The sequence below is a fragment of the Hypanus sabinus genome, chromosome 7 (genome assembly GCF_030144855.1).
Source record: "Hypanus sabinus isolate sHypSab1 chromosome 7, sHypSab1.hap1, whole genome shotgun sequence".
NCBI lineage: Eukaryota > Metazoa > Chordata > Chondrichthyes > Myliobatiformes > Dasyatidae > Hypanus > Hypanus sabinus.
The window spans coordinates 61,078,831-61,105,935 of NC_082712.1; the positions used below are offsets into that span (position 1 = coordinate 61,078,831).

A 27,105-nucleotide genomic window follows, 5' to 3' on the forward strand; every position below is an offset into this window, starting at 1 on the left:
GTTCTGCATCTCCCTGCAGTAGGTGAGTCTCCCTTTAAGATAATCTACCTTGCACATTAGCTAGTAGGATGGTAGGCAGAGGGACCCTAAAGCCCCCCAGCTTCAATCTGACTAGCAGCCCAGCTCTTTTCCCATGCTTCCTTAGTAAATAGTGTATCTTTCCAGGTTTCCATTCATGCATGTGTTGTTGGCAGCTTTTTGATATCCAAGTTTGTTGATGCTATTTAAAAATAGATGGGAAATCTCTGATGAAAAGGTTTAGACTTTGCAACAGGATATAGGTAGGTCAGGTGTTTGGGGGGAAGACATTTAATGTTGATAAAGGTTATGCAAAGGTGGAATCAAGAGGGTCTGGGTGAAATGTGATTTTTGCATTAAAAAAAATTTGACCTACAGATACAAGAAGTTATTAAAGTAAATGGCATATTTGTTTTTCTTGGTAGTTAGAGTTTAAAAATCAAATATTTTTGCAGTTGAAAGGAATGTTGGTGAAATCACGCCTGGGATGAGAGGATTGTCCTATGGCAAAAACCTAAAGTGTTAGTACTTTCTGTTCGGCATATAGAATAAAACATAGAATAATGCAGCATAGTTCAAGCCCTTGTGCTGAGCTGTTAACCTACTCCAAGAACAATCTAGCCCAGTGTTTCCCAAACTCTTTTGGGATACTGTCCTCTTGGTTCATAGATCACATCCCCAGCACTTCCTCTCTCTTTCCAGTCATTGGATAAAAACTCTGCAAATGTTTGATTTACAAGCACACTGAAAAAATAGGAAATGCAAATTCAATGACAAATTTGCAGTGACAAATAATTGCAGAAATTATTGAAATATATGTTACAAATAAATAAAATTTAATTACAGTACGAACTATTTTAATGGACAATTTTAGAGCATATGTACATTAGTTTGTTGGTTATGTGCCGTGTTGTATGATGTGGGTGATCATGGTCTTTCCATGACCATGATTGTTCTTGACAATTTTTTTCTGTAGAAGTGGTATTCCATTGCTGCCTTCTGGGCAGGGTCTTTACTAGGTGGGTGACCCCAACCATTATCAGTACTTGTTAGAGATTGTCTGCTTGGCATCAATGGTCACATAACCAGGACTTGTGATATACATCAGCTTCACATACAACCATCCACCACCTGCTCTCATGGCTTCACGTGACCCTGACTGGGTGTTGGGGGAGGAGGGGTAAGCATCTGCCCAAGGCCTGATGGTGGAGTTTTTTTATAGAAATGTCGGTTATAACCAATACCTGTACTTGGCTGGAAGCCCAAGAAGAGTTTATCCATTACTTCATTGCTTTTTCACCTTTTGATGAGAGTTATGATGTCAGCATTGCTCAGCCAAAACCTGATTCTCTGCCCGAAGGTGCATAAAGTGGGACAGTGATATTTTGATTGAGCTGTGCAGTTGATAAATGCAGTCAAGGCCATTTGAAAGGGCAGGCTGTGAACCTTACCACATTTAATGCCCTATCCTAATTTACAGGAGTCACATCACTGTGATTAGAGTATGGGAATTGTATTACCTAACATTGTATTACTGTGAATGGCAATAATGCATGGGCAGGGCCTGGATATAACGTAATTTCTTCAATCCAGATTCTTCATGATATGCCAAACGCAGAAGAGCCATATTGCTTTTCAATAACTATAAAGCACTTCGAGCAAAATCTAAGAGAAGGGTGGGTTAGCAAGGGATGAGGTGATTACATGATCATTATAATAAATTATGTGGCACTGAGGATCAAATGCTTTGAATAAGTAATTAAACCTGTAATCCTTCAGCTGCTTCCCTTGTTACCTAGTGACCCCACTGCCCTCTTTATCTTTATTGCCTCCCTCCCCTGTCCCCCAACCCCCAAAACTCACACTGCCCCCAGCCAGCAGTGTCTTCCACTTTGGGAACCACTGATCTAACCCTTTCCTCCAGATTGTCCTCCATCTTTTTTCAACATGTGCATATCTTAGAGTCACTTAACATCCCTAATATATCTGACTCTATCACCGTACCTGGCAGTGCTTTCCAAGTTCTTACTACTCTTTGTGGTTTTAAAAAAAAAGACCTGTCAGATCCTCCCCCCTATATTTTCATCCCGTTACCTTAAATGTTTTAGCCTTTGTCGCCCTGATTAAAAGGTGCTGGCTGTTCACTGTTTATACTTCTTATCATCTTATGCACCTCTATCAAGTCTCTTCTTCTTCTCTTTTGCTTCAAAGTGTAAAGCCTTAGATCACTCATCCTAACCTCATATACTGTATAATCCAGGCAGCATTCTCTGCACTCACTTGAAAGCCTCCACGTCCTCCTTATAACGAGACAACCAGAACTGAACACCATATTCCAAGTGTGATCTAACCAGAATTTTGTAGAGATGCAACAATACCTCACTGCTCTTGAACTGAATCCCCTGACTAATGAAGGCCAACACTTCACACACCTTCCTAACAATCCTGTCAATTTGTGTGTAAATTATGAGGAATCTAATGACTTGTACCCCAAGATTCCAGTTCTTCTACACTTTTGAGAATCCTACCGTTAACTTTGTATTCTGCCAACAAGTTTGATTGTCCGAAGTTTTTCACTTCACATTTTTCCAGATTGAACTAGATCTGTCGCTTCTCAGCCCAGTTCTGCATCCTATCAACCTAGGACAAACTTCTACTCTCTTCACAATACTACCAACCTTCGTGTCATTTACTAATCCAGCCTTTCACTTCCTCATCTAAGTCACTTATAAATATCGCAAAGAGCAGGGCCCCAAGAGCAGATCCATGTGGAACACACCTAGTTATGAGCCTCCAGGTAGAATGTGCTCCATCTACTACCACCCACTGCCTTCTATGAGCAAACCACGCAGCCAAGTTTCCTGAATCCCATGCTTCCTGACTTTCTGGATCTGCATGCAATGGGGATCCTTGTCAAATGCCTTACTAAAATCCAGATTCGTCATGTGTATACCTTCATCAATTTGTTTTTATCACTTCTTGCAAGCATCATTCAGGCTCGTAGCTGCGACTCACAAGCCATACAGGCTACCTCTAAATAGACTTCTCCAAGTGTTCGTAAAGCCTGTCTCTTAGAATGCACTCCAATATTTTACCCACCACTGACATTCAGTAAGGAATGATTCTGAACTGTTCTGCTGAACATTGTGGGTATGCTCTGTGTGCGCCAGAACATGAGGCAACACTTGCACGCTGTGCCCAGCACGTTTTCAGCTTGTGTTGGTGTTAATACAAATAATATAGAAATCTGAATCTGAACTAGTGCAACTGACCTTGTGCTCATTCCCAGTGTTTGGATTACACGTAGCAGAGCAGCAGATGCACCATCTACAGTCATTGACTTTGTCCTATTTAGGGCCAGGATTAACACCATTCCAGGGATGTTATCAGTCCCATGATCTTTCATCTGGAATTGAGAGTGAGCACATTGACCAAAGAAACAATTGGTGTTGGTTACTTGCCTCCCACCCTCTGTGGAAAGAGAAATAGTTTAAGTTAAATGTCTGTCTTTGAACTTTTAATCAGTATGATACTACCACATTTGGCTGTATGCTCTACAACAATGAGGTTGCCAAAGGAACAGGAATTGGATTCTTACTCCTGCATGGAGAGCACAGGAAGGAGAGAATTATGAGGATGAATCTTATTTGATATATAGATGCTAATTTTTTTTAAGTAACAGAAAATACAATACAAATGAAACATTTCCAACACCTCCCTCCCCTTTCTTGATCTTTCTGTCTCCATCTCTGGAGACAGCCTATCTACTGATATCTACTATAAGCCTACAGACTCTCACAGCTACCTGGACTATTCCTCTTCCCACCCTGTCTTTTGCAAAAAGGCTATCCCCTTCTCACAATTCCTCCGTCTCCACCACATCTGCTCTCAGGATGAGGCTTTTCATTCCAGGACGAAGGAGATGTCTTACTTTTTTAAACAAAGGGGCTTCCCTTCATCCACCATCAACTCTGCTCTCAAACGCATCTCTCCCATTTCCTGCACATCTGCCCTCACCCCATCCACCCACCACCCCACTCGGGGTAGAGTTCCCCTTGTCCTTACCTACCACCCCACCAGCCTCCAGGTATAATTTTCCGTAACTTCCGCCACCTCCAACGGGATCCCACTACCAAACACATTTTTCCCTCCCCCCCCTTCTGCTTTTCGCAGGGATCGCTCCCTACACGACTCCCTTGTCCACACCCCCCCCCCCCCATCCCTTCCCACCGATCTCCCTCCTGGCACTTATCCTTGTAAACGGAACAAGTGCTATACCTGCCCTTAGACTTCCTCCCTCACCACCATTCAGGGCCCCAGACAGTCCTTCCAGGTGAGGCGACACTTCACCTGTGAGTCGGCTGGTGTATACTGCGTCCGGTGCTCCCGGTGTGGCCTTTTATATATTGGTGAGACCCGACACAGACTGGGAGACCGTTTCGCTGAACACCTACGCTCGGTCCGCCAGAAAAAGCAGTATCTCCCAGTGGCCACACGTTTTAATTCCACGTCTCATTCTCATTCTGATATGTCTATCCATGGCCTCCTCTATTGGCAAAATGAATCCAAACTCAGGTTGGAGGAACAACACCTTATATACCGGCTGGGTAGGCTCCAACCTGATGGCATGAACATTGACTTCTCTAACTTCCGTTAATGCCCCTCCTCCCCTTCTTACCCCATCCCTGACATATTTAGTTGTTTGCCTGTTCTCCATCTACCTGTGGTGCTCCCCTCCCTCCTTTCTTTCTCCTGAGGCCTCCGGTCCCATTATCCTTTCATTTCTCCTGCTCTGTATCACTTTCGCCAATCACCTTTCCAGCTCTTAGCTTCATCCCACCCTCTCTGGTCTCTTCCTATCATTTCGCATTCCCCCTCCCCCCACTACTTTCAAATCTCTTACTATCTTTCCTTTCGGTTAGTCCTGACAAAGGTTCTCAGCCCGAAACGTCGACAGCGCTTCTCCCTATAGATGCTGCCTGGCCTGCTGTGTTCCACCAGCATTTTGTGTGTGTTGTTGTTTGAATTTCCAGCATCTGCAGATTTCCTCATGTTTGCAAATGTAACATTAAGTTTGTTTCTCTCTTTTGGGTAACACTGACTTGCTAGGAATTCTAGCATTTTAGACCATAAGACAAAGGCACAAAATTAGGCCATTCGGCTGATTGAGTCTGCTCCACATCATGGTTAATTTATTATCCTTCTCAACCCCATTATACTGCCTTCTCCCCATAACCTTTGACATCCTTACTAATGAAGAACTTGTCAATCTCCACTTAAGTATACTCAGTGGCTTGGTCTCCACAGAATGTGGCGATGAATTCCACAGATTCACTACCCTCTGGATAGTGATTTTTATTTATTACAGATTCTATGGTATTCAGCTTTTATTCCAACTCAACAGAGCAAAGCATCATTTGGCATTATAATTATCAATACTTTTAAGTTCAAAAGATGAAAGTAAAATTTATTATCAGAGTACATACTTAGCAACACATTCAACCCTGAGATTCTTTTTTTGCAGGCGTACTTAGCAGATCCATAGAACAGTAACTGTAAACAGAATCAATGGATAACAGTCTGTGCAAATGCTGATATAAATAGCAATAAATAACAAGCATGAAGTAACAAGATAAAGGAGTCCTTAAATAAGTGTAGTTATCTCATTTTGATCAAGGGCCGAATGGTTGACAGGTAGTAACTGATCTTGAAGCTGAAGCTCTTGTCCCTTCTACCCGATGGCAGCAGCAAGAAAAAGACAGGTCTTCTGCAATAGTGACACCCAGGAATGTGAAGTTTCTGACCCTCTCCACCTTTGATCCTCTGTTGATTACTGGGTCATGGACCTCTGGTTTCCCTCTTCTGATGTCTAAACTCAGTCATTGGTTGTATTGACATTGAGTGAGAGGTGGTTGTTATTACCTCACTCAGCCAAATTTCCAATCTCCCTTCTGTATGCTGATTCATCATCATCGTTGATGCTGCCCATAACAGTGGTGTTATCAACAAACATGTATTTGGTGTTGGAGCTGTACTTACCCACACAGTCATAGGTGTAAAGCAAATAGAACAAGGGGCGAAGTACACACCCCTGTGGTGCTCCTCTGCTGGTTGATATTGTGGAGGAAATGCTTTTTATGTAATTAGTAGTGCTTTTCAGTTGAAGTACTACTGTATGTATTGTGGTCATAATGTGTTCTACCATGAAGGTGGTAGACATTCCAAGAGCATTTGGCGGAAATTGTTCAAAGCTAAAACTTAACCTTAGATGTAATTGATTGTATATTTTTGCGATGAAACAACAAACCAGTTTGCATTTGAGAGCAACATGCTGATTAAAATTTAGGTTATCAATTTGAAATTTCAGCAGTTTTCTAGGGCTACTCGAACCTTTTGGAAACTGCCAGTATTTTCTGTTTTTAGTGAAACCGGATCAGCACTTTAACTATTGTACTATCTTCTTTTATTAAAAGGCATACTGAATGATGAAAAATATTGCTTTGTAGGACAAGAGACAATTATAATGATGACTAAGGACTTTGAGCCAGTCACTGAAGTCAAAATTCACCAGGATGAGTTTGGTGAAGGTAAGTGCAGTGCTGATTTTTAAAAATAAATTTGAAGAACACTTTTTTCACTGTCCTTGTATAGATTATCAGCTGGTTGTGAATACTTTCTAACCTTTATTAAAGAGTGAACCATAGCATAGTTCTTTCAGAATACAGGTATCCCCCGCTTTACAAATGTTCGCTTTATGCCACTTTGCTTTTTACAAAAGTCACACGTTGGTAACCTGTTTTTGCATTACAAAGAGGATTTTCGCTTTTACAAAAGTTTTTCCCATATAAATTAATGGTTCTTCGCTTTACGCCATTTCAGCTTAAGAAATGTTTCATAGGAACACTCAACCTTTGTAAAGTGGGGGGTGGGGGTGGGAGACACCTGTATTATAAAACTACTTTGTTAGAAGATGGTTTCAACCAACTTGTCTGGAATATATTTATTGTCTATCAGAAACTACTGTAAATTATACAATATTCTCACATCATTAATTTGAAGTTGCATGCATACACAATGGTATTATAAAATGTTCTCTATATTGAGTTCCTAATCTCCCTGTTATATACTCTGAGTGGACAAATGTTATCAGGACAATAACATCAGCAGCCCACGTATCACTACTTAGTGGACCCATCCTCGTACCAATTCTTTAGCTCTTCCTCCCTTACCTCATAGATTTCTCTGTGTTATACATACAGTCCCAATTCTTCTTGACCCTAATACTTAAAAACAATTTATCTATTTGTGTTTTCTAAATGTCCCTAATTTTACAGAATTGATGCACATCCATCAAATCAACTGGAGAGCACTTGTAACTTGTTAGATATTTCAGTGAACTTGTGTCTGGAAATCCCCCTGCTCCACTTCTTCATATCTCTTCCACAGACAAAAACCTCCCAAACATTATCAAAACTACGTGTGGCACTTGGTAATGTCATTCCGTAATCTCCCTTCTACAAAATATGCTCCCTGGCACAAAGATGCCAAAAGAAGATAATAAACAGAGTTTTAATTACTTTGTAAATATATCTTGCAGAAGGCAGAATAAAGTTATTTATTTGCAGCAAGCTGTTTGTTGTGTTGTACACTTGTCACTTCCTTACTTGCTTCAGGAAAGTTCATCACTGTTGGTTGGGGGAGAAAGGAGACCCAATTCCATGGAACTGAAGGTAAAGAAGCAGCTCTTCGTAAGCTAGTGGTGAGTATTATGACAGAATTCACCATTGTTTATCCTTCTGTTGCTTGTTCATTGATAATGTCTCAAAGGTACATTTAATGTCAGAGAAATGTATACAATATACATCCTGAAATGCCTTTTCTTTGCAAATGTCCACAAAAAACAGAGGAGTGCCTCAAAAGAATGAATGATAGTTAAATGTTAGAACCCCAAAGTCCCCCCCAGATCCCCTCTCTCCCGTGTGTAAGCGGCAGCAAGCAAAGTTCCCCCCTCCCCCCACAAGCAAAAAAAAGTATCGGCACCCACCACCGAGCACTCAAACATGAGCAAAGCAACAGCAAAGTCACAGACTTGCCGTACTCCAGACTACTTGTTCACCCAGTATTCGACAAACCACAGGCTCTCTCTCTCCCTAATAAGGAAGAAAGAGATTTCTCTGTTTCACAGTGAGAGGGGAGACATAACAAACAACTTGCTGGTTTAAGATGTTAAAGGTCCATTGCGACACTTTTTCTAAGCTCTGTGCCCAAAGATCTCAGGTCTCTGGGCACACAGCCTTAGTCTTTCAACTCCCATGACACACTGATCCACCCGAGCTCCGACCTTCGATCCACCTGTCTCCAGAGCCATGACATCTTGGCCCTCCACAGACGAGTGGAACTCTTAAGCCGTGCCCTTGGCATGACGAATAATGGCCATTCGTGAAAACCTGATAGCAGATCCCATTCCTGCAAGAAACTGTAGTCAGCATGTAACTCCAGGTCATGGTCTTCAAAAGAATCCTGAAAGGGAAAAATGGAGATATTAAAGATGGAAATACACCTGTTTCCAAAGTTGCAGGCAAAGGAGTCGTTGTTAGGCACCATTAATCCTCCTAAGTTCCTCAGGAAGTGAGCTATTTCTTTTACGTTGTCTAGATCTAAATTGGTTTCACTGTATGGATAAGTTCTGTAGAGAACCTAATTTGTGCTTCTGGTCTTTGAGTGTCAGATTGATTCCAAATAGTGGCCATTTTCCTATGTCCCTTAGTAAATTGGCCTAATAAAATCTCTTAATCTCCTATATAAAATCAACAATAGATCTACTCTCAAGTACCTTTTATGAAACAATTTCTAAACTTTTAACACCTAATTGCACTGATTTTTAAACTGGAACCATTATGTATTGTACTCTACTTGCTGCATTTTCCATTTTAACTGAAACAAATATCAAGGCTGGGAGGTGTAGAGATTTGCATATGACTTAGTAATTCAGAATATAACACAGTTTTCATTCCATGGCTTTTGCTCTGAATTCTGCTATGTAAATTCAACATGAGCAAGGCTTGGTGGTGGTGTGTGCGTGTGTGGGGGGGTTTGGTTATGTTCCTATACCATAGACGCTGTCAATATTGGCGTGAGTTCAGTACGTTGAGTTTTTTGAGTTGCATAAATTGCAGGTTGAGATCTACAGTGTTGATTTAAAGATTTGGGTTAAAATTACAATGAAACTCTGGTGGTTTTGGAAAGGAACCATTGAGCACATCTACAAGGAACACTGCCACAAGAAAGCAGCATCCATCATCAAGGTCCTCCACCATCCGGGCCATGCTCTCTTCTGTCATTGGGAAGGAGGTTGAGGAGCTTTAGGTCCCATATCACTAAGTTCAGGAACAGTTACTTCCCTTCAACTACTAGGCTTCTGAATTGGGGTAAATAACTTCAGTCACCTCAAATAACTTCTCTCACCTCAACACCAAATTTATCACCGAACACAACCAATAAGCTCACTTTCAAAGACTCTCCGGCTCTTGTTCTCAGTATTATTTATACATTTATTTATTTATGATTTGGGTTTTATTTTTGTGTTTGCACAGTTTATCTTTTGCATATTGGTTGCTTGTCGGTTTTTGTGTGTACTTTTTCATTGATCCTATTGTCTTCTACTATAAATGTCTGCAAGAAAATGAATCTCAGGGGAGTATATGGTAACATAATAAATTTACTTCGAACCTGGAGGTGGATATGGAGAAGCATACACTTGTGATCTAAAGCTGAATTCAGGAGAGACTTCATTTAGAAAGTGGGAATATTGTGGCACTTGCTGCACCTAAAGTGATTCTGACATACAGCATCGAAACCTTTTCTGGAGCAGCTAAATTAGTAAATGAAAAAGAAAGGAATAGGACAATATTAAAACTGAAAAGCTTGGTGTTTCATTGGCATTTTTCGTGATGTCTCAGTTCACTTTACTGCTGATTAAATGCAAGAACAATGATATACAGATTTGGTTGGATGAAGTAGAAGAAAAGTGGCTTAACACTGCCACAAATCATTGGGCTAAATGGCATTTTTCTTTGCTATACATGATATGTAAGGTAATCCTTCCATTTTTAAGACCCATGTTTGAATCCAGTGAAACTTAGTTTTTACACTTTATGTGAAATAAACTGAGAATGAGTTTGAGAGCTTAACTTAGCAATTACTCAAAAAGGATCAAAACTTTTTAGGATGAAAGTTAATTCAATATCATTTAGTTGCTTTTGGCAATACAGCGGATTCCGGTTAATTGAGCCACTGGTTAATTAGGGCAGCCATTTATTTGGGACGGCTGTTAAACAACAAAGAATAATTGAGAAAATGGCTGGGATTCCCTTCAGTTATTTGGACACTGTGCCATTTACTTGGGACTAGGGACTGTTGCCGAACAGCTTCTAACTAGTGTCAGTGGTGTGCACTTTTGTGGCCTTTAGATACTATGCCATGCTTACAGCAAGCAGATTTTAAATAGCATCAATTGCATGTTTTTGAAGTGAAAATGAAATAATTTCACTACTACAACAAGTTAGGAACCATGAAAAATTGATAATCGTCTTGAATGATACAATGAAAATGAGGATTTGGAGGACATAATGATTGAAAACTTTGTATGCAGGCAGTCTGTTATCTGCACTAGGTGTCTGTGCTCATTTTGTTCATTTACAGTCAGTCAAAAGAACACGGCAGGGTGCACTGGATGAATTCTTCCATTGATAACTATTGGCAGCTGCTTAACTGGGCCAAAATGTACTAATCCCGATGTGTCCCAACTAAACTGAATCCATTGTATAAGTAGCAAAGCTGACTAGATAGTTCTTCAGTCGGCAGAAATGCCGATGTTATTGACCCAGTCTGAGTTCTGTGGGATACAAATTCCTAACCATGATGATGAGAAACTGTACTGAACTCCTTGTCTGTGTTCCCATTTTACTAATTTAATTCTGTACCTCTTAATATTTCACCTTTTTCCTGTATTCTGCCTTGTCAAAATATTTCTGAATATTATATCAACTAAATTTTGCCTAACTATCAACACCAACACATCTGCCAACTTCGTTACAAGCCATTATCCTTTCTGAAGGAACCTCTTGATACGATGCTGTCCAACTAATCTGCTCATTTTTTTAAAATATAAGGATCAAATGTTTTCCCCACCACATATTTGACAGTAGATAGCTAGAGCCTGGGGAGCATTAATGTACAGAGTGATTTTGGAGTGCAAGTCCACAGCTCCCTGAAAGTGGCAACACAAATACTCTGTTTTTGTAGCGGTAGAAGCGGTAGAGTATGCTTGCCTTAATTGGTCGGAGCAGTGTGCATAAAAATTGGAATACCTATGCGGCTCTTTGTTAGGCCACGTTTGGTGCAGTGTGTTTAGTTCTGGTCATCACATTATAGGAAGAATGTTGAAGTTTTGGTGTTATTGGAAGGTGCAGAAGAGGTTCACCAGGATATTGCCTGGAATAGAGAACATTAGCCATAAGGAGAGATTCAGCAAACTTGGATTGTTTCTCTGGAGCATTGAGTACTGAGAGAAGATCTGACATCAGAAAATAAAATTATGAGACTCAGAGATTGGGTAGATATTCATTGTCTTTTTCCCCAGAGTGGAAATAGAAAAATCTAGAGAGTGCAAGTGTAAGATGAGAGAATGAAAATGTAAATGAGGTCTGTGAGGCACTAATCATGATTAAAAGAAGGAAAGTGCAGCTCGGTTGTCTGATCTAACACATTTCTTAATTGGTACGATAGGAAGTTGAGCCAGCCCTTCCGTGGGATGATCATAAGTTCCGTGTGACCTGGCGAGGTGATGGACAGCTGTTTGCAGTTAGTGCCATTTGTCCATTGACAGGTATGTATCTGACATCTACTTTAATAGATAAATATTTTTCTAAAGGCTAGTTTTGCCTAAATTTTTATGGCTAAAAATCAATTTTGCATGCTATTAGTGTAGCACTTGGATATATCTCTTTCTGTTACCTGTTTATGGAGCAGTAATTAGTGCTACCGTTTATCTGTTCCATTATTCAATCTTGACCTCAGGTGCTGTTTGTGTTGAGATTACAGATTGTTCCAGTGACAATTTGTGCTAGCTCTGATTTTGTTCTCTGGCCCAAAGACGGACAATCAGCCACTTACTTTACCTCTTAGTGTAGGTAAGTGGCAATAAAATCAAAAGAGTGAAAGGCAGGGAGCTATTGATGGACATATGAGAGGGAAGTGAAGATAGGGGAATCAACTGATGGGATTTCTCTGTTGAGAACTTCCATAAATCCAATAGGCCTAATAGCCTTCTTCATCATAATAATGTTTATTTTCTGCAGTAGATGTGCTATTTTCCAGGTATTTTGTGAGATTCAGGATCAACTCTGAGGTAGATTATTTTAATCAGTTCATGGTATGTAGACAGTGTTGGCTTGCAGTATAATTATCTATCCCCAGTTGTCCTTGAGAAGGTAATGGCGTGTCACCACCTCAAACATGTGTAGTGAAGGAGGTCCCACTGTGCTGTTAGATGGAGTTCCAGGATTTAGATGAAACATGAATAAAATGGCAGTATATTTCCAAGTCAATAAGATGTACTGTAATGCTGATTGGAGTGTGGTGGTGTTAATATGGTCTTGCTGCTCATGTCCTGTGTGGCAGAGGTTATGGGTTTGCATGTGAATTGAAGAAACTTTAAGAAGTTCCTATGGCGGATATTTACAGATAGTTTAAGAGTGTTGGAAAAAGGAGTAACTAGTTAAGGTGATAAATGAACAGCTAATGGATTGGATTCATTTACTGAAAGGGGCAGTGACTGCAGGTAGAGTTCCCTGGGGGGCCTAAAGTGGGTGTGTTTCGATCAAGATCCCTTTCATGAGAAACTGAATGAATACATTAATGAGCCAGTCCATGGCAATGAACTGGCATATCCAAAACATCAGAAATCTTGTTATCATGCAGTATTCCATTGTAGACTTTCCTACCGTGCTGAAAGAATTCATCTGTAAATAATGAAACTGACACCCACATGGATATCTATTGACAACACGAGTGAATCTGCAGATGCTGGAAATAAATAAAAACACAAAATGCTGGCAGAACTCAGCAGGCCAGACAGCATCTATGGGGGGGGGGGGGGGGGTAACTCTCCTGATGAAGGGTTTCGGCCCAAAACGTCGTCACTACTTTCCCCCATAGATGCTGTCTGGCCTGATGAGTTCTGCCAGCATTTTGTGTTTTTGTGGATATCTATTGACTAGTGTAATCTAAACATTTGACAGATACTCCCAAATTTATTGCTATTGTGCATCTGAAATAAAACCATCATACAGTGGGATGTAATGCCATGTTGTGACAGCATGCATGCATTTAACAGAGACTTTCACAGATGAGAAACTTCTGATAACTGCTATTCATTTTGTGTGGTCTCAAACCTTCAATGGGGGCACACTTTTGCCTATCCTGCCTTTGATGAATTGGATGCAAGAATGTACAATTGATGTTGGAATTTTGGAATAAAATCAACGCAATGCAGCAGATGTGTTGATCCAAACACTGATGCAGGAAAATGGGCAATGCTTTTCATAATTTGCTGGCTGGTCTGACTTTCTAATGGAAGCTAGAGTGTTCAGTCTGTTACTGACAGCTGGAACTTTGCTCCTTGCAGATCCAGATTATTCTTCAGTACAAACTATATTGGATGCAATGCTCTTAATTCAGCTGAGAGCTAATTTGTTTAAACACTAGAGAATGGGTAAAGGTAGTTCAATGGCAAACAGCTCAAGCAACCACCATACAACTCCAGAAATGCTTTGTTTGATCCTGTCCTTGCATGCTGTTGGTGTGAAGCTTGCACTTTCTTCCTATAAGCACAGTGATCCAGTTTCCACCCACAGACATACTAGTAGGTCAAGTGGCTTCTATAAATAAGTGTATGTGAATGGTAGGAGAAGCAGAAGTTGAAGGCCATGGGCAAGTAGTGTACAGTGAAATAAGTGAGGGAATAGGATTGATGGGAATACTCTGTGAGCCAAGATGTACTCATTGGGTTAAATGTTACAAGAAATGTGTATAATATCTTAGCCAACCCATGTTAAAGCATTTTGAAGATGGGAAAGAGTACAAATTCAGTAATGGCTAAGTGGAAAGCTTGCAGTAAGCAATTTAAATTGATCAGCATGATTGATTTCTTTGGTTGAGTTATTCTCTGATCTTGGCAATTTACTTGCAAGTGTTTCGTCACCACACGAGGAGACAATCATCGATGCGCTGTGAATTGTGGTGTGTCCTCTGCGTGCTTGGCCTTTATTGAACATCATTTGGAAATTCATTTGTGATGTGGGAAGGAAATCTCGTCGCTTATTGTTTGTGTGACAAACTTTGTGCGTTGTGGTCTAGAATTTGGCCCGCAAAATCATAAGTAGGATCAAGGTCTACGTGTTTGTTTACAGAATTGTTCACGGAAAACCACGCTTCTAGGAATTCTTTTGCATGTTGTGTGTTCACTTGCACCATGACTTTCATTGATGCCCAGTCGAATTCGTGCCCCACTCAACCTTCATGGGTAGAGACTAGAGAGTTGGTCATGCGGCTTTACAGCCAGTTGATGTTCATCGATCCTTGTGGATAGTTTTCTCCCATTTGCCCGTTGTAATATTTGCTGCTGTCCCTGCACTGGATTTTGTATGCCACAAGCATTCAGAGGACACCCCACAATCAACAGCGTACTGATGATGTTTCCTCGCACGGTGTCGAAACATTTGCAAGTGAATTGCCAAGATTGGAGAGCAACTCAACCCAACAATCAACCACCTGAGCTATACATCTTCCAGATTGTTTCCATGATTGATTCTGTGTAGACAGGGCATTCTCCTCAAACAAAATTTAACATTTGAAAGTGATTTCTATAACAGAGTAGCTAATTTGCACTGTGCAATTCAGTGCTCTTTTTTAGTAGTCATTACCCCCGAAGATCTTAGAGTCACTTTGAAGATGTAATTGCAGTGAAACTGAACTAACTTATTTATGTTGTTTTTATAAGGAGATAGGGGAAATTAATTTTAAATGAACCTGTTTAAGCTTTTATTGTGCCGTGTTTCACTCTGAAACTCAGTGCCTAAAACTATAATGGATGAAGATTGATTGATTGATACTTGATAAATGCCTGCTGAAAACCTATTTAATTAATCTGGCTTTTAACTAAATCTTTTTGTCTTTTATTTTCATGTTTGTTCTTTATCCTATTGAAAAGCACTTCGAACTACATCATTTGCATGAAACATACTCTATAAATACATTATTAATTGTCCATTGTCCTTCTGGATACTGACAGAAAAGCTATTTGTGTTGGACATCTTTCAGCTTTTTTTTTTTTTTATTTATTTTTTTTTAAATAATTTTTTATTGCATTTTTAAATGATTACAAAGTATGAAAAAAACAATGTATATAACCCATACCCCCTCCCCTTAACCCCTCCCCCCTAACTGCCCCTTAGAAAAAAAAGAAAGAAAGAAAGAAAGAAAGAAAGAAAGAAAGAATGCCTGGTGGTTGGAAGATCTCCACATGCTCCATGGAGTTCGTAATAATTTTAATATGTATATTTATTTCTTTCCCCTAATAACCAATTGTTTCATCTTAAAAGCATCTATATATTTAATCCTATCTTTTGTAAATAAGGGCTCCAAATTTTCAAAAATGTTTCATATTTATCTCTTAAATTATAAGTAATTTTTTCTAATGGAATACAACCATAGATTTCTTTCTTCCAAGAATCTATACTTAAATGTGAATCCGATTTCCAAGTAACTGCAATAGCTTTTTTGGCTACTGCCAGTGCAATTTTTATAAATTCTTTCTGATACTTATTTAGTTTGAGTTTCGGTTTTATCCCTTCAATATCACCTAGTAAAAATAATATTGGATTATGAGGAAATTGTGTTCCTGTAATTTGTTCCAGTAAAAGTCTTAAATTTGTCCAAAAAGGTTGAATTTTAGAGCAAGACCATGTCGAATGTAAAAAAGTACCAGTTTCCTGGTTACATCGGAAACACTGATCCGATAAATTTGGATTAAATTTTTTTATTTTTTGTGGTGTAATATATAATTGATGTAGAAAATTATACTGCACTAATCTTAACCGAACATTTATTGTATTTGTCATACTGTCAAGGCATAGTCTTGACCAATTTGTTTCTTCAATTTTAATATTCAAATCACTTTCCCATTTTTGTCTTGACTTATGGACTCCTTGCTTAATTACCTGTCTTTGAATCAAATTATACATGCAAGATACAAATTTTTTGATATTTCCTTTTTGAATTAAAATTTCTATTTCATTAGATTTCGGCAATAACATTGTTTGACCTAATTTTTCTCTTAAATAAGCCCTTAATTGAAAGTAACAAAATAAAGTGTTGTTTGATATTTTATATTTATTCTTTAATTGTTCAAATGACATTAATATACCTCCTTCAAAACAATTCCCTATATATCTAATCCCATTTTGAATCCAATTATATAAAAGTTGATTGTCCATTGTAAAAGGAATAAGTCTATTTTGAATTAAAGATCTCTTTGCTAATAAAGATTTTTTTATCTCATCATCAACATTTATCTTATTCCATAAATCAATCAAATGTTTTAATATAGGAGATTCTTTCTTTTCCCGTATCCATTTAGATTCCCATTTGTATATAAAATCTTCTGGTACATTTTCTCCTATTTTATCTAATTCTATTCTAATCCATGCCGGTTTATCTTTCTCGAAAAAAGATGCAATAAATCTAAGTTGATTTGCTTTATAATAATTCTTAAAATTTGGAAGTTGTAATCCTCCTAGATCAAATTTCCATGTCAATTTTTCCAATGATATTCTGGACATCTTACCTTTCCAGAGGAATTTCCTCAAATATTTATTTAACTCTTGAAAAAACTTCTGGGGTAATTGTATTGGTAATGATTGAAATAAATATTGTACTCTAGGGAATATATTCATTTTTATAGTATTTACTCTACCTACTAATGTTATTGGTAGTGCCATCCATTTTTCAAGATCTTCCTGAATTTTTTTCAAAAGTGGTAAGTAATTTAATTTGTATAAGTTTTTTATATCATTATCAACTCTTATACCTAAATATTTTATACCATTTACTGGCCATCTAAATTGAGTTATTAATCGACATTGATTATAATCTCCTTTAGTAAGAGGCAAAATTTCACTTTTATCCCAATTTATTTTATAACCCGATATTTTCCCATATTCTTCTAGTCTATAAGATAATTTGCGTAGTGAATGTAATGGATCTGTTAAATAAATTAGAACATCATCAGCAAATAAGTTAATCTTGTATTCTTCCTGATTAACTCTGAAACCCTTAATATCTGGGTCCATTCTAATTAATTCAGCTAATGGTTCTATTGCCAACACAAACAAAGCAGGTGATAGTGGGCAACCTTGCCGAGTTGATCTTGTTAACTGAAATGATGTTGAAATTTGACCATTTGTCACTACTTTAGCTTTGGGATTAGTATTTAAGGTTTTAATCCAGTTTATAAATGATGTTCCTAGTCCATATTTTTCCAATACCTTAAATAAAAAATCCCATTCCAATCTATCAAATGCTTTCTCTGCATCTAAAGCAACCGCCACACTCATTTCCTCCCTCTTTTGTGCTAAATGGATTATACTAAATAACCGAGTTACATTATCTGCCGATTGTCTATTTTTGATAAATCCTGTTTGATCCATATGCACTAATTTTGGTAAGCATTTAAATAATCTATTAGATAAGATTTTTGCTATTATTTTATAATCAGTGTTTAATAAAGAAATAGGTCTATATGATGCTGGTTTTAAAAGGTCTCTATCTTTTTTTGGCAATACTATTAAAATAGCTGTTGAAAAAGATTCTGGAAGTTTATGCGTTCTTTCCGCCTGATATATTAATTCCATAAAAGGAGGAATTAATAAATCTTTAAACTTTTTATAAAATTCAGGTGGAAAACCATCTTCTCCTGGAGATTTATTACTTTGAAGTGATCCCAAAGCTTCTTCAACTTCTTTCACTGTAAAAGACATACCTAATCCCTTCTGTTCTTCTGTATTTAATTTTGGAAGAGTTATTTGTGATAAAAATTCTTCTATCTTAACATCGTCATTCTTTGATTCTGATTTATACAACTCAGAATAAAAATTCTTAAAAGCCTCATTAATTTCTAGAGGTTTATAAGTAATTTCATTCACTTTTGTTCGAATTGCATTTATTGTTTTAGAAATCTGGTCTGTTTTTAACTGCCATGCAAGAACTTTATGTGATCTTTCACCTAATTCATAATATCTCTGTTTAGTTCTCATAATTGCTTTTTCTGTTCGATATGTCTGGAGTGTATTATATTTTAACTTCTTATTAATAAGTTGTCTTCGTTTTTCTTCTGTCATGTTTCTTTGAGATTCTTTTTCTAATTTTATAATCTCCTTTTCCAATTGATCTATTTCTATCATATATTCCTTCTTAATTTTAGAAGTATAACTTATTATCTGACCTCTCAAATATGCTTTCATTGCTTCCCACAATATAAATTTATCATCAACTGAATGTAAATTTGTATCTAAAAAGAACTGAATCTGTTTTTTCATAAAATCACAAAAATCTTGACGTTTTAGTAAAATTGAATTAAATCTCCATCTATAAATTGATTCCTCTTTATCTGTCATTATCATTGTCATTATTAAAGGAGAGTGATCAGACAATATTCTTGCTTTATATTCCATGTTTTTCACTCTATCTTGAATATTTGTTGATAACAGGAAAAAATCTATCCTTGAATATGTTTTATGTCTATTTGAATAAAATGAATAATCCCTTTCTTTTGGATTGATTCTTCTCCATATATCAATCAAATTTAGATCTTTCATCAATGATAGAGTTAATTTTGCTACTTTTGATTTTGTAATAGCCTTTGTTGATCTATCTAAAACTGGATCTAAACAAAAATTAAAATCTCCACCTATTAATATTTTATCATGTGCATTAGCCAAATTCAAAAAAACCTCCTGTATAAATTTTACATCATTTTCATTTGGTGCATAAATATTCATAAGAGTCCATAGTTCTGAAAAAATTTGACAATGTATAATTAAATATCTTCCTGCCGAATCAATTAATACATTTTGTATTTTAATTGGTAAATTTTTATTAACCAAAATTGCAACTCCTCTTGCCTTTGAGTTAAATGAAGCTGCAATAACATTTCCAACCCAGTCTCTTTTTAATTTCTGATGTTCTATATCCGTTAAATGAGTTTCTTGTAAGAAAGCTATATCTATTTTCATTTTTTTAATGTATGTTAAAATTCTTTTTCTTTTTATTGGTCCATTAAGCCCATTAACATTAAAACTTAAAAAATTCAATAAATTAATCATTATTTTTATTTATGTTACTCCAATCTGTAATAATACCTAATCTTTCAACTCTCATTATATCCTGGGAAATCTTTTTAGAAGTCTCCATGTTGCTATGTGTGTCCCCACCAATCATCCAGGCAAAAGAATAAAAGAAAAATAGAAAATAAAGAAAAAAACAAAATACCCCCCTACTAATGTTGTGAAAAAAAAGAAACACAACATTACCCCCCTCTATTGTACGGGTCATGGCAATCGCCATGATTACACACGTGAATCCCGCAGTAACCGATTCAAAGCTCCCCAGCCCCCCCGCAACATGAAAGATATATATATATAAAAAAAAAACATACCATTCTCAATTAATATTTCTAAAATATTACTTTTCTCCCTTATATCGTCCTTAAATGTCCATCAGTTCCATTTACTTTCTCTGTCTTCGTCTTTAACCATTACATTTAGAAATCTCCACTTTTAATCAACGAATAGATGGAAGTCTTTGTGCAAAAACCTCCGCATCTTGATAGTCAGAAAAAAATCTTTTTCCTTCCTCCAAAAAAATTATCAGTGTTGCTGGGTGACGCATTGAAAACTTATAACCTTTTTCCCACAAAACCTTTTTAGCTGGGTTAAATTCTTTCTTTCTCTTCAAAAGGTTATAACTTATATCAGGATAAAAAAGAACTGGTTTCTCAGCTATCATCAACGGACCTTTTCTTCTTTTAGCACCCTGGGCAGCCGCCCTCAAAATCTTTTCTTTATCCTGATATCTTAAACATCTTATCAAAATTGATCGCGGATTTTGATCATCTTGAGATCTTGGTCTTAAAGCTCTGTGCACCCTTTCAATCTCAATTAAAGGTTCTTCTCCCATTTCCAATTTTTCAGGAATCCATTTTTGAAAAAAATTTATTGGGTCTTCTCCTTCGGTACCTTCTTTAAGTCCAACAATTTTAATATTGTTGCGTCTACTGAAATTTTCAAGTTTATCAATTTTTCCCACGAGTTGTTTTCTTTCTGATGTCCAGGCGTCATTATCATCTATCATCTTCTTCATTCTTCCCTCCATATCTTCCGTTCTGACGTCCAAATCTATAATTTTCTTTTCCATTTTTTCCTGTTTCTTTGTCATTTTATCAAACATAGTCTCCATGTTTGTTATTTTTTGTGTCATTACTTTTTGGTTACTTTTAATTACTTTTAATGCATGCATTATTTGCCTCAAAGTTTTTTTTTGTACTTTCAGAGGAACTTTCATCTTCTCCATCTTCATCTGATTTTTCCAGAGAGTCCGTCTCTCTCTCAGACTCACTTTCACTGTCGGTTTCAGTCGTTGCTGGGATTTGTAGTTCTGGTTGTTCTCTTTTGCGCATGCTCGTTCCTTTACGCTTGCGCAGTTCTCGTTGATCTTTCCCTTTAGAAATGGCCGATGCTGCCGCAGTCTCCTTTTCTGTTTCACCGATGGTGTGTTGTACCTGAGTCCGCGGTTCTTCGGTAGAAGTAGGCCTTGATTCTGTTCCAACTTGAGCGGTCTTCGCGGTAGCAGTTTTCTTCGTCCTCTGTTTATGAGGCATAGCTTAAAACAATCCGGAATAGTTTATAAGTAACCTTAAAAAAGTATTAATTAACTTTTCTTCACTTAGACATTGATTTATTAACTTTTTTACGGGAGGGCTGGATTCCAGCGTCTCGATCCTACGTCATCACGTGACGTCCCCCCCATCTTTCAGCTTTTAATAATTTTGTCATCCATTGGTCTATGGAATTTAAACATAGTTTTGTCCAATTTAAAGTAAAATTCATTACACAAGAGCAGCACGGAACTCTGGGTCGGGCAGTATCTATTGAGAGAAATGAACAGTCAGTGTTTTGGATTGAGATCATTCATCAAGACTGCTTTGACAAGGATTCCCCAACCACCACTAAGCAGCATTAATGAAAGTCTTAACCCAAAACATCACCTTTCAATTTTGCTTCATAGCTAATGTCTGACCTGCTGAGTTCCTCCAGTTCCTTTATGTGTTGCTGCAGTTTTTCAGCATCTGTAGTCTCTTGTGTCTCTACCCTTTATACAGGATCCAGAAAGCTGAGGATATGGAATAGAGAATGTGTGCTCCAATCAACCAGTGAACTTGTTAATGGTCTTGAGTCTGCCCTGTGCTGGAAGTGAGTAATATAAATTAAATCATGTCCTTCTGTGTTTTTTGGAAGTTTGTGTAGTAGTTGAGTGGGTAACATGCCATCAAAATTGACATTTTAGAGCAGGTTCTTCTCTATTCATATGGTGCTGCTGGTTTTAAATTAACACACGTTGTCAATGTTCACAATTGTATGTGTGCTGTAAGAGGTACTGTATATATTTCCATATTTTTACTCCTGTTGTCATTTGGTGTCGTTAACTATTTTCCTGATTTGGGAATGTTTTGGTAACAAGCAGATAGAGAATGTGCAAAATAAAATCTTGAGTCATTTGACTTCCCTTTTTTCCCCCTCTTCTCCCATTGTTTCCCATTCACCATCATCCGAAAATCAGGTTAAACATGCATACTCACCTGATACTTTATTGTCAACTACAGTTCAAGTAATATGCTGGCCCCATGTGTAACATTAATTATATACAACTGTAATTTTGTAAATGAAAAGTAGTTGTATGTTAAATTGAAGCCAAATTTTATTTGCTGAAACTTGATTTCTCAAAGAACTTAAAAAAGATTACCTCAATGAAATATTAAAGAGAATTACAATTTGAAAGGCCTGTGAATTAAAATAACCATCAGGGATTAGTCATTTCAAATCTTTCAGTTTTATAAATCAAATTGGTTGTAATGATAAAAACTGAACCACAAAAATCAAGGCCAATGCTTCAAGTTTAGCACAAAAGAAGTTCTACTTTGTCAGTTGAGCTTGTGTACGAGATGTTTTCTTCATTCTGATGTAGAAAATGACTACTGTTTTGGAAAAATAGTTCTCCCCATTATGCTGATTAATAGTTAGTCCTCAACCAACATCATTAAAGCAGGTAATCTGATCATTATCCCTTCATGGTTTATGGGACCATGATATAGTGAAACTTAGCAGTGCCTAGTTCCTAGTTCTAAAAATACTTCGTTGGTGGTAAAGCACTTACCATGCTGGGGTTAAGAAAAGTGGCACATGAAGAAAGCAACTAGCCTTTAGCAAAGATAGCCTTACACTTAAGTCAACTCCAATCAAGTTTATTATTACGTGCATAAGTACAAAGAGGTATATTACTTTATCGAACAGATGCACATAACAATAACTTCAATTTGGTTATTAATCAAAATCAAGAAAATTAAAAGTTGTTAAAGTGAAAATATTGCTTGCAGCAGCATCACAGGTACCTAGGTTCAGGCAACACAGCATTTAACACACCATTCAGCCATTTGGATTCATACCAATTCCAAGGAGGGTAATCTGATCAATCCCATTCCTCCCTATTCAATTTCCTGTAATTCTGCAACTTATTCTTTCTCGTGCATGCCAGTCAACCCCTCTTTGGCTCTATTTTGCCATTAATGTACTATAATGAACCAAGCAGCAAATCTTTAGGATGGGGGAAGAAACTAGAGCATTCTTGAAGAGATTCACGTTGGCACAGAGAAATGTGCAAATTTGTACAGAACCTGAGGTCAGGATTGAACCTGGATCCCTGCAGCTGTGAGGTAGCAGTACCAGCTGTGTTACCACCGTCCCAACCCTCAAGATTGTTTAATGTCATTTTCAGCACCCAAGTATAAAGGAAGACAAAATAATTGTTACTCAAGATCTGATGCAGCATACAAAAATCGCAAATAATAAGAAAAACACAATAATGAGAAAAACATTAATACGTAAGATAGCTTAGATATGATTGTATTACATAAAGTGACACTAGGTGTAGGAGTGTCTCTTCATAAAGTGACTCTGCCTGGAAATGATAAAGTAGTTGTGGGGGGCTGGGTTACTGGGGAGAAGTGTTAATCAGCCATACTGTTTGGGGCAAGTAACCGTTTTTGAGTCTGTTAGCCCTGGTAGTCTCCTCCCTGACAGGAGTGGGATAGACGGTCCATGAACAAAGTGAGTGGGATCCTTCATTATCTTGCTGGCCAATTTCTGATACTTGTCCTTGGTGATGGCTAGGCTGATAATGGTGATCTGTAGGGCAGTTTTGGTTACCCTTTGATAAACCTTCTTATCTGCCACATTGCAGTTTCCATACCATGCAGTGATGCAGCATGTTAGGATGCTTGCTACTGCACACCTGTAGAAGGCCATGAGTATTGATGCGATAGTCTTGCTCTCTTCAGCCTCCTTAGAAAGTGGAGGCATTGGTGAGCTTTCTCTTGATTGAGATGTCTTCTTGAAGATGTATCTTGAAGATGTCTTCTGGGACCATGAGACATTTGTGAGGTGTGCATTCCTGTGGAATTTTAATAAACTGACTGCAAAAGTTTTGCCATTCTCATTTACAGATATGACTCTGGCTGACTTGTGGTGGTCAGGTGCTTCTGGTGTGGTATTATAAGCATTAGTTTCTTGTCATCATTTAGCTGTTGACCCAAATCACATAGGTTTTGTCTATTTGTAATATGACCTTTTCATGATTGTGATATTAAAATAGAATATGTGAGGTACCGTTGTAATCTTTTTTGTATTATGCTCCTTCCCTAGACCATCGGGCAGTTTAATTGCATCTACACAGCGAAAGCCCAACAAACATAATGTTGTATTCTTCGAACAGAATGGTTTACTGCATGGGGAATTTTCACTTCCTTTTGATAAAGACCAAGTTAAGGCAAGTGCTGGATGGTATTTCATTCTCTTCTCACCAACCCCCACTTCTGCTTCCAGTTACAAGACCACATTCTTGTTCTTTATATTTGACCCCTGACTGCATGAGTGAGGTGAAAGCTGTATTTGCCTGCATAGTGAGAGTGAGTACTGTTAAGTGAATACTATTCAGTGTTTCATTCTTTAATCCAGAGACCCTAATCCCATTGTTTATTTATTCAGGTTAGCTAATTAACTATAAGATGTTTGCCGATAATCACTGCACCATTTAGTGTGCAGGAGGCAACCAGGACTTGCAGCAAACAGAATCTTATTTTTACAATGGACCACCACAAACAGAGTGTGGGGTCGAACTTCTTTAACAAAAAATGTCTCCACAACTTATAGCAAATATAACTAGTCAGAGCTATAGCAGCATTTCCTACTAAAAGTAGTGTTTCTTTATCAAAATGAGTTGTGAACAATTAAATTGATCTATATAAAATAAATCCCTGCAATTTACAGCAGTGAAGTCACGTGGATAATTGACTGGAGGGTTATCCAATCTGCTCTGGACAAGAACTGAACATGCAGCTAACCAAGCATAGGTAAAAACTGAACATGTCACCACACAGTGGAATTGTACACTGTGTTTTGAACTGCTTTGAATTCAGAGCACTTCAGATATTCTATTTGATTTATAACATTCAAAGATTTGAGGCACCGAATCGTCAATGGTTAATTAATTCTCAGGCCTATTTGAACAAACCAAATTATTGTTCTGTTTGATACATTATTTGTGATAGTTTTTAAAATTCTTTGAGAAAAAGGATTTTGAAAATAAAATATAGCTTTAATTTTCAATTGTTTTTCATTTACACAATTGCAGTTGGTATGTAATTTATGTTTTTCACGTGAGAGATACAGTGCTAAGGGATTAGATGGGCAGAATTTAAGTGTTTTCAGAAAAGTTTTCTCAAGCAATACGTTATGTAGATTGACCTACTAGAAAGGAGGCCATGCCTAACCTTGGGGAAAATGAGGCTGAGGGAGCACTTCGGGACCAGTGACCACAATTTGATTATTTTGAAATAGTAGTAGAAAAATTAGGACAGGTCCAAGTTAAAATTCGAAATTGGTCAAGGCTAATTTTTATGGCATTAAGAGTAACTTGCAAAGGTTGATTGGAAGAAGAGGATTTCCATTGGTGAGATAAGAAGCTATCAGGTGTAACATGTTCCTGTTTGCGTGAAGGGCAAGATTAGAAAGAATAGGGAAAGCCTGCCTGCTGAGGAATTTTGAGGCTCTGGTATAGGCAGCTGAGATAAAGCAAATCCCTTAAGTGAGAGGGACATAGTACACTTAAGAAGGAAATCAGGAGGCTGAAAAGTGGACATGAGATATATCCTGGGTAGACAAGCTACAGCAGAATCTTAATTGAGACTATCCAGTTGGTTAAAGATTTTTAGAACAGATCTAAGGAAACAAACTTCAATAATCATTAAAAATACAACGCCAGTTAACTGATCTACAATGAATATAAAGCAGTCCCGTTCATTTCTAGAACTTGGAAAAAGTAAGATTATTTTTGATCTATGTAGAACTATAGTTAGGCCACATTTGTTCTGTGCACAATTCTCATTTTCACATTGTAAGGGGGATTTTAGCAGCCCTGGAAAACATACAAAAAGATTTGTAAGATTCTTGCAGAATTATCAGGGGAGACTGGGGCAAATTGTGCTCTTTTCTCTGGAGAGGTGTGAACTGAGAACTCTTCAAAGTAATGAAGGGATTTGAAATTTGGTAAGAATAAAAACAAAATTATTGGGAATACTCAGCAGGCAGAAGACTTCTTTGGAGAGAGGAGCAGAGTTAACTTTTGAGGTTGGCACCCTGTCATCAGTATTTAGTAAAATTTTTAAAAATTGCTTTGTAATTCTCATTGAAAGCTATTGCCGTGAAATATTGACTCTTTCCAGCATTTTCTGCTTTTATTTCAGATTTCCACTATATTTCAGCATTTAGTTTCTTGACATAGTAAAGATATTTCCTTTTGCAAGCAACTTCAGAATTAAGTATCATAACTTCGTACTAGGCATCAATACTAGTCAGCAGCTGGTGAGATTGTAAAACCTATGTGGCTCAACTACTTCCTGAAATATGTTTAAAAGGAAGCTGATACTTCAGGAAGAAAATAATAGAAGCTAGTGTGAAACAAAGAAAATAAAGAGGGTTCATTGAAAATATAATGGGTCTGTTGCTGTGCTGCAGATTCTATATAATGTTCAGCCACATAATCTTAAAAAGAAATGTTTGGATATTTTATCTGAAATATTTGATCTATCTTAATCATAGCTTATCTATGGAGGTGATTGCACAAAGAAGAAACAGCATGTAGAATGATCTTTGTATGAAAGATTGTTTTGCTAACAGTTGGCATATTTATTCAACCTGTCTTTTGTTTCCAACGGGATTGAACAATGTACTTAGCAATGTATTGGAAGTATATGTCTTTGCAAGCTGAAAACTTCATGCATTATGTTTAATGTGTGTTGTCTATAGTATAGAGTACTTTGTTAACTGTGTGGGTGTTGATTATAGGTAAATGAGCTGGTCTGGAACAGTGAGTCTACTGTGCTGGCAGTTTGGCTGGAGGATTTAAAATCAGATGAAGGAAACAATGAAGGCCAGAGAAATACATATGGTAATAAATTATCTCCATATCATTGCTTTTTGTTTGTTTTCTTCCCAAGTTATGAAAATCATGTGGCCAAAAAAACTACCCCAACTTTAATGTTTTTATTGCACTTATAAACAATATTGAGTTTCAACCAGTTAGTAAAATGAAGGGTTTTCAACTCAAGATATTAACTGTTTCAACCGATTCTGATCTGCC

The 27,105-nt window shown here is 37.3% G+C and overlaps 1 protein-coding gene across 3 annotated transcripts in view; it reads left to right on the forward strand.

Annotated features, from left to right (window-relative positions):
* The window catches only part of elp1 (elongator acetyltransferase complex subunit 1), a 91,532-nt gene that overhangs the window by 16,453 nt on the left and 47,974 nt on the right, over window positions 1–27,105 (forward strand). For 2 of the 3 annotated variants that reach the window (XM_059974769.1, XM_059974770.1), the window contains exons 5-10: window positions 6,525–6,605; window positions 7,692–7,777; window positions 11,806–11,905; window positions 21,515–21,605; window positions 24,111–24,234; window positions 26,811–26,913. In XM_059974769.1, coding sequence (XP_059830752.1) covers window positions 6,525–6,605; window positions 7,692–7,777; window positions 11,806–11,905; window positions 21,515–21,605; window positions 24,111–24,234; window positions 26,811–26,913 — 585 coding nt within the window. Of the gene's footprint in view, window positions 1–6,524; window positions 6,606–7,691; window positions 7,778–11,805; window positions 11,906–21,514; window positions 21,606–24,110; window positions 24,235–24,732; window positions 24,818–26,810; window positions 26,914–27,105 lie in introns of those variants that run through there. The other variant, XM_059974771.1, reaches the window with a different exon arrangement.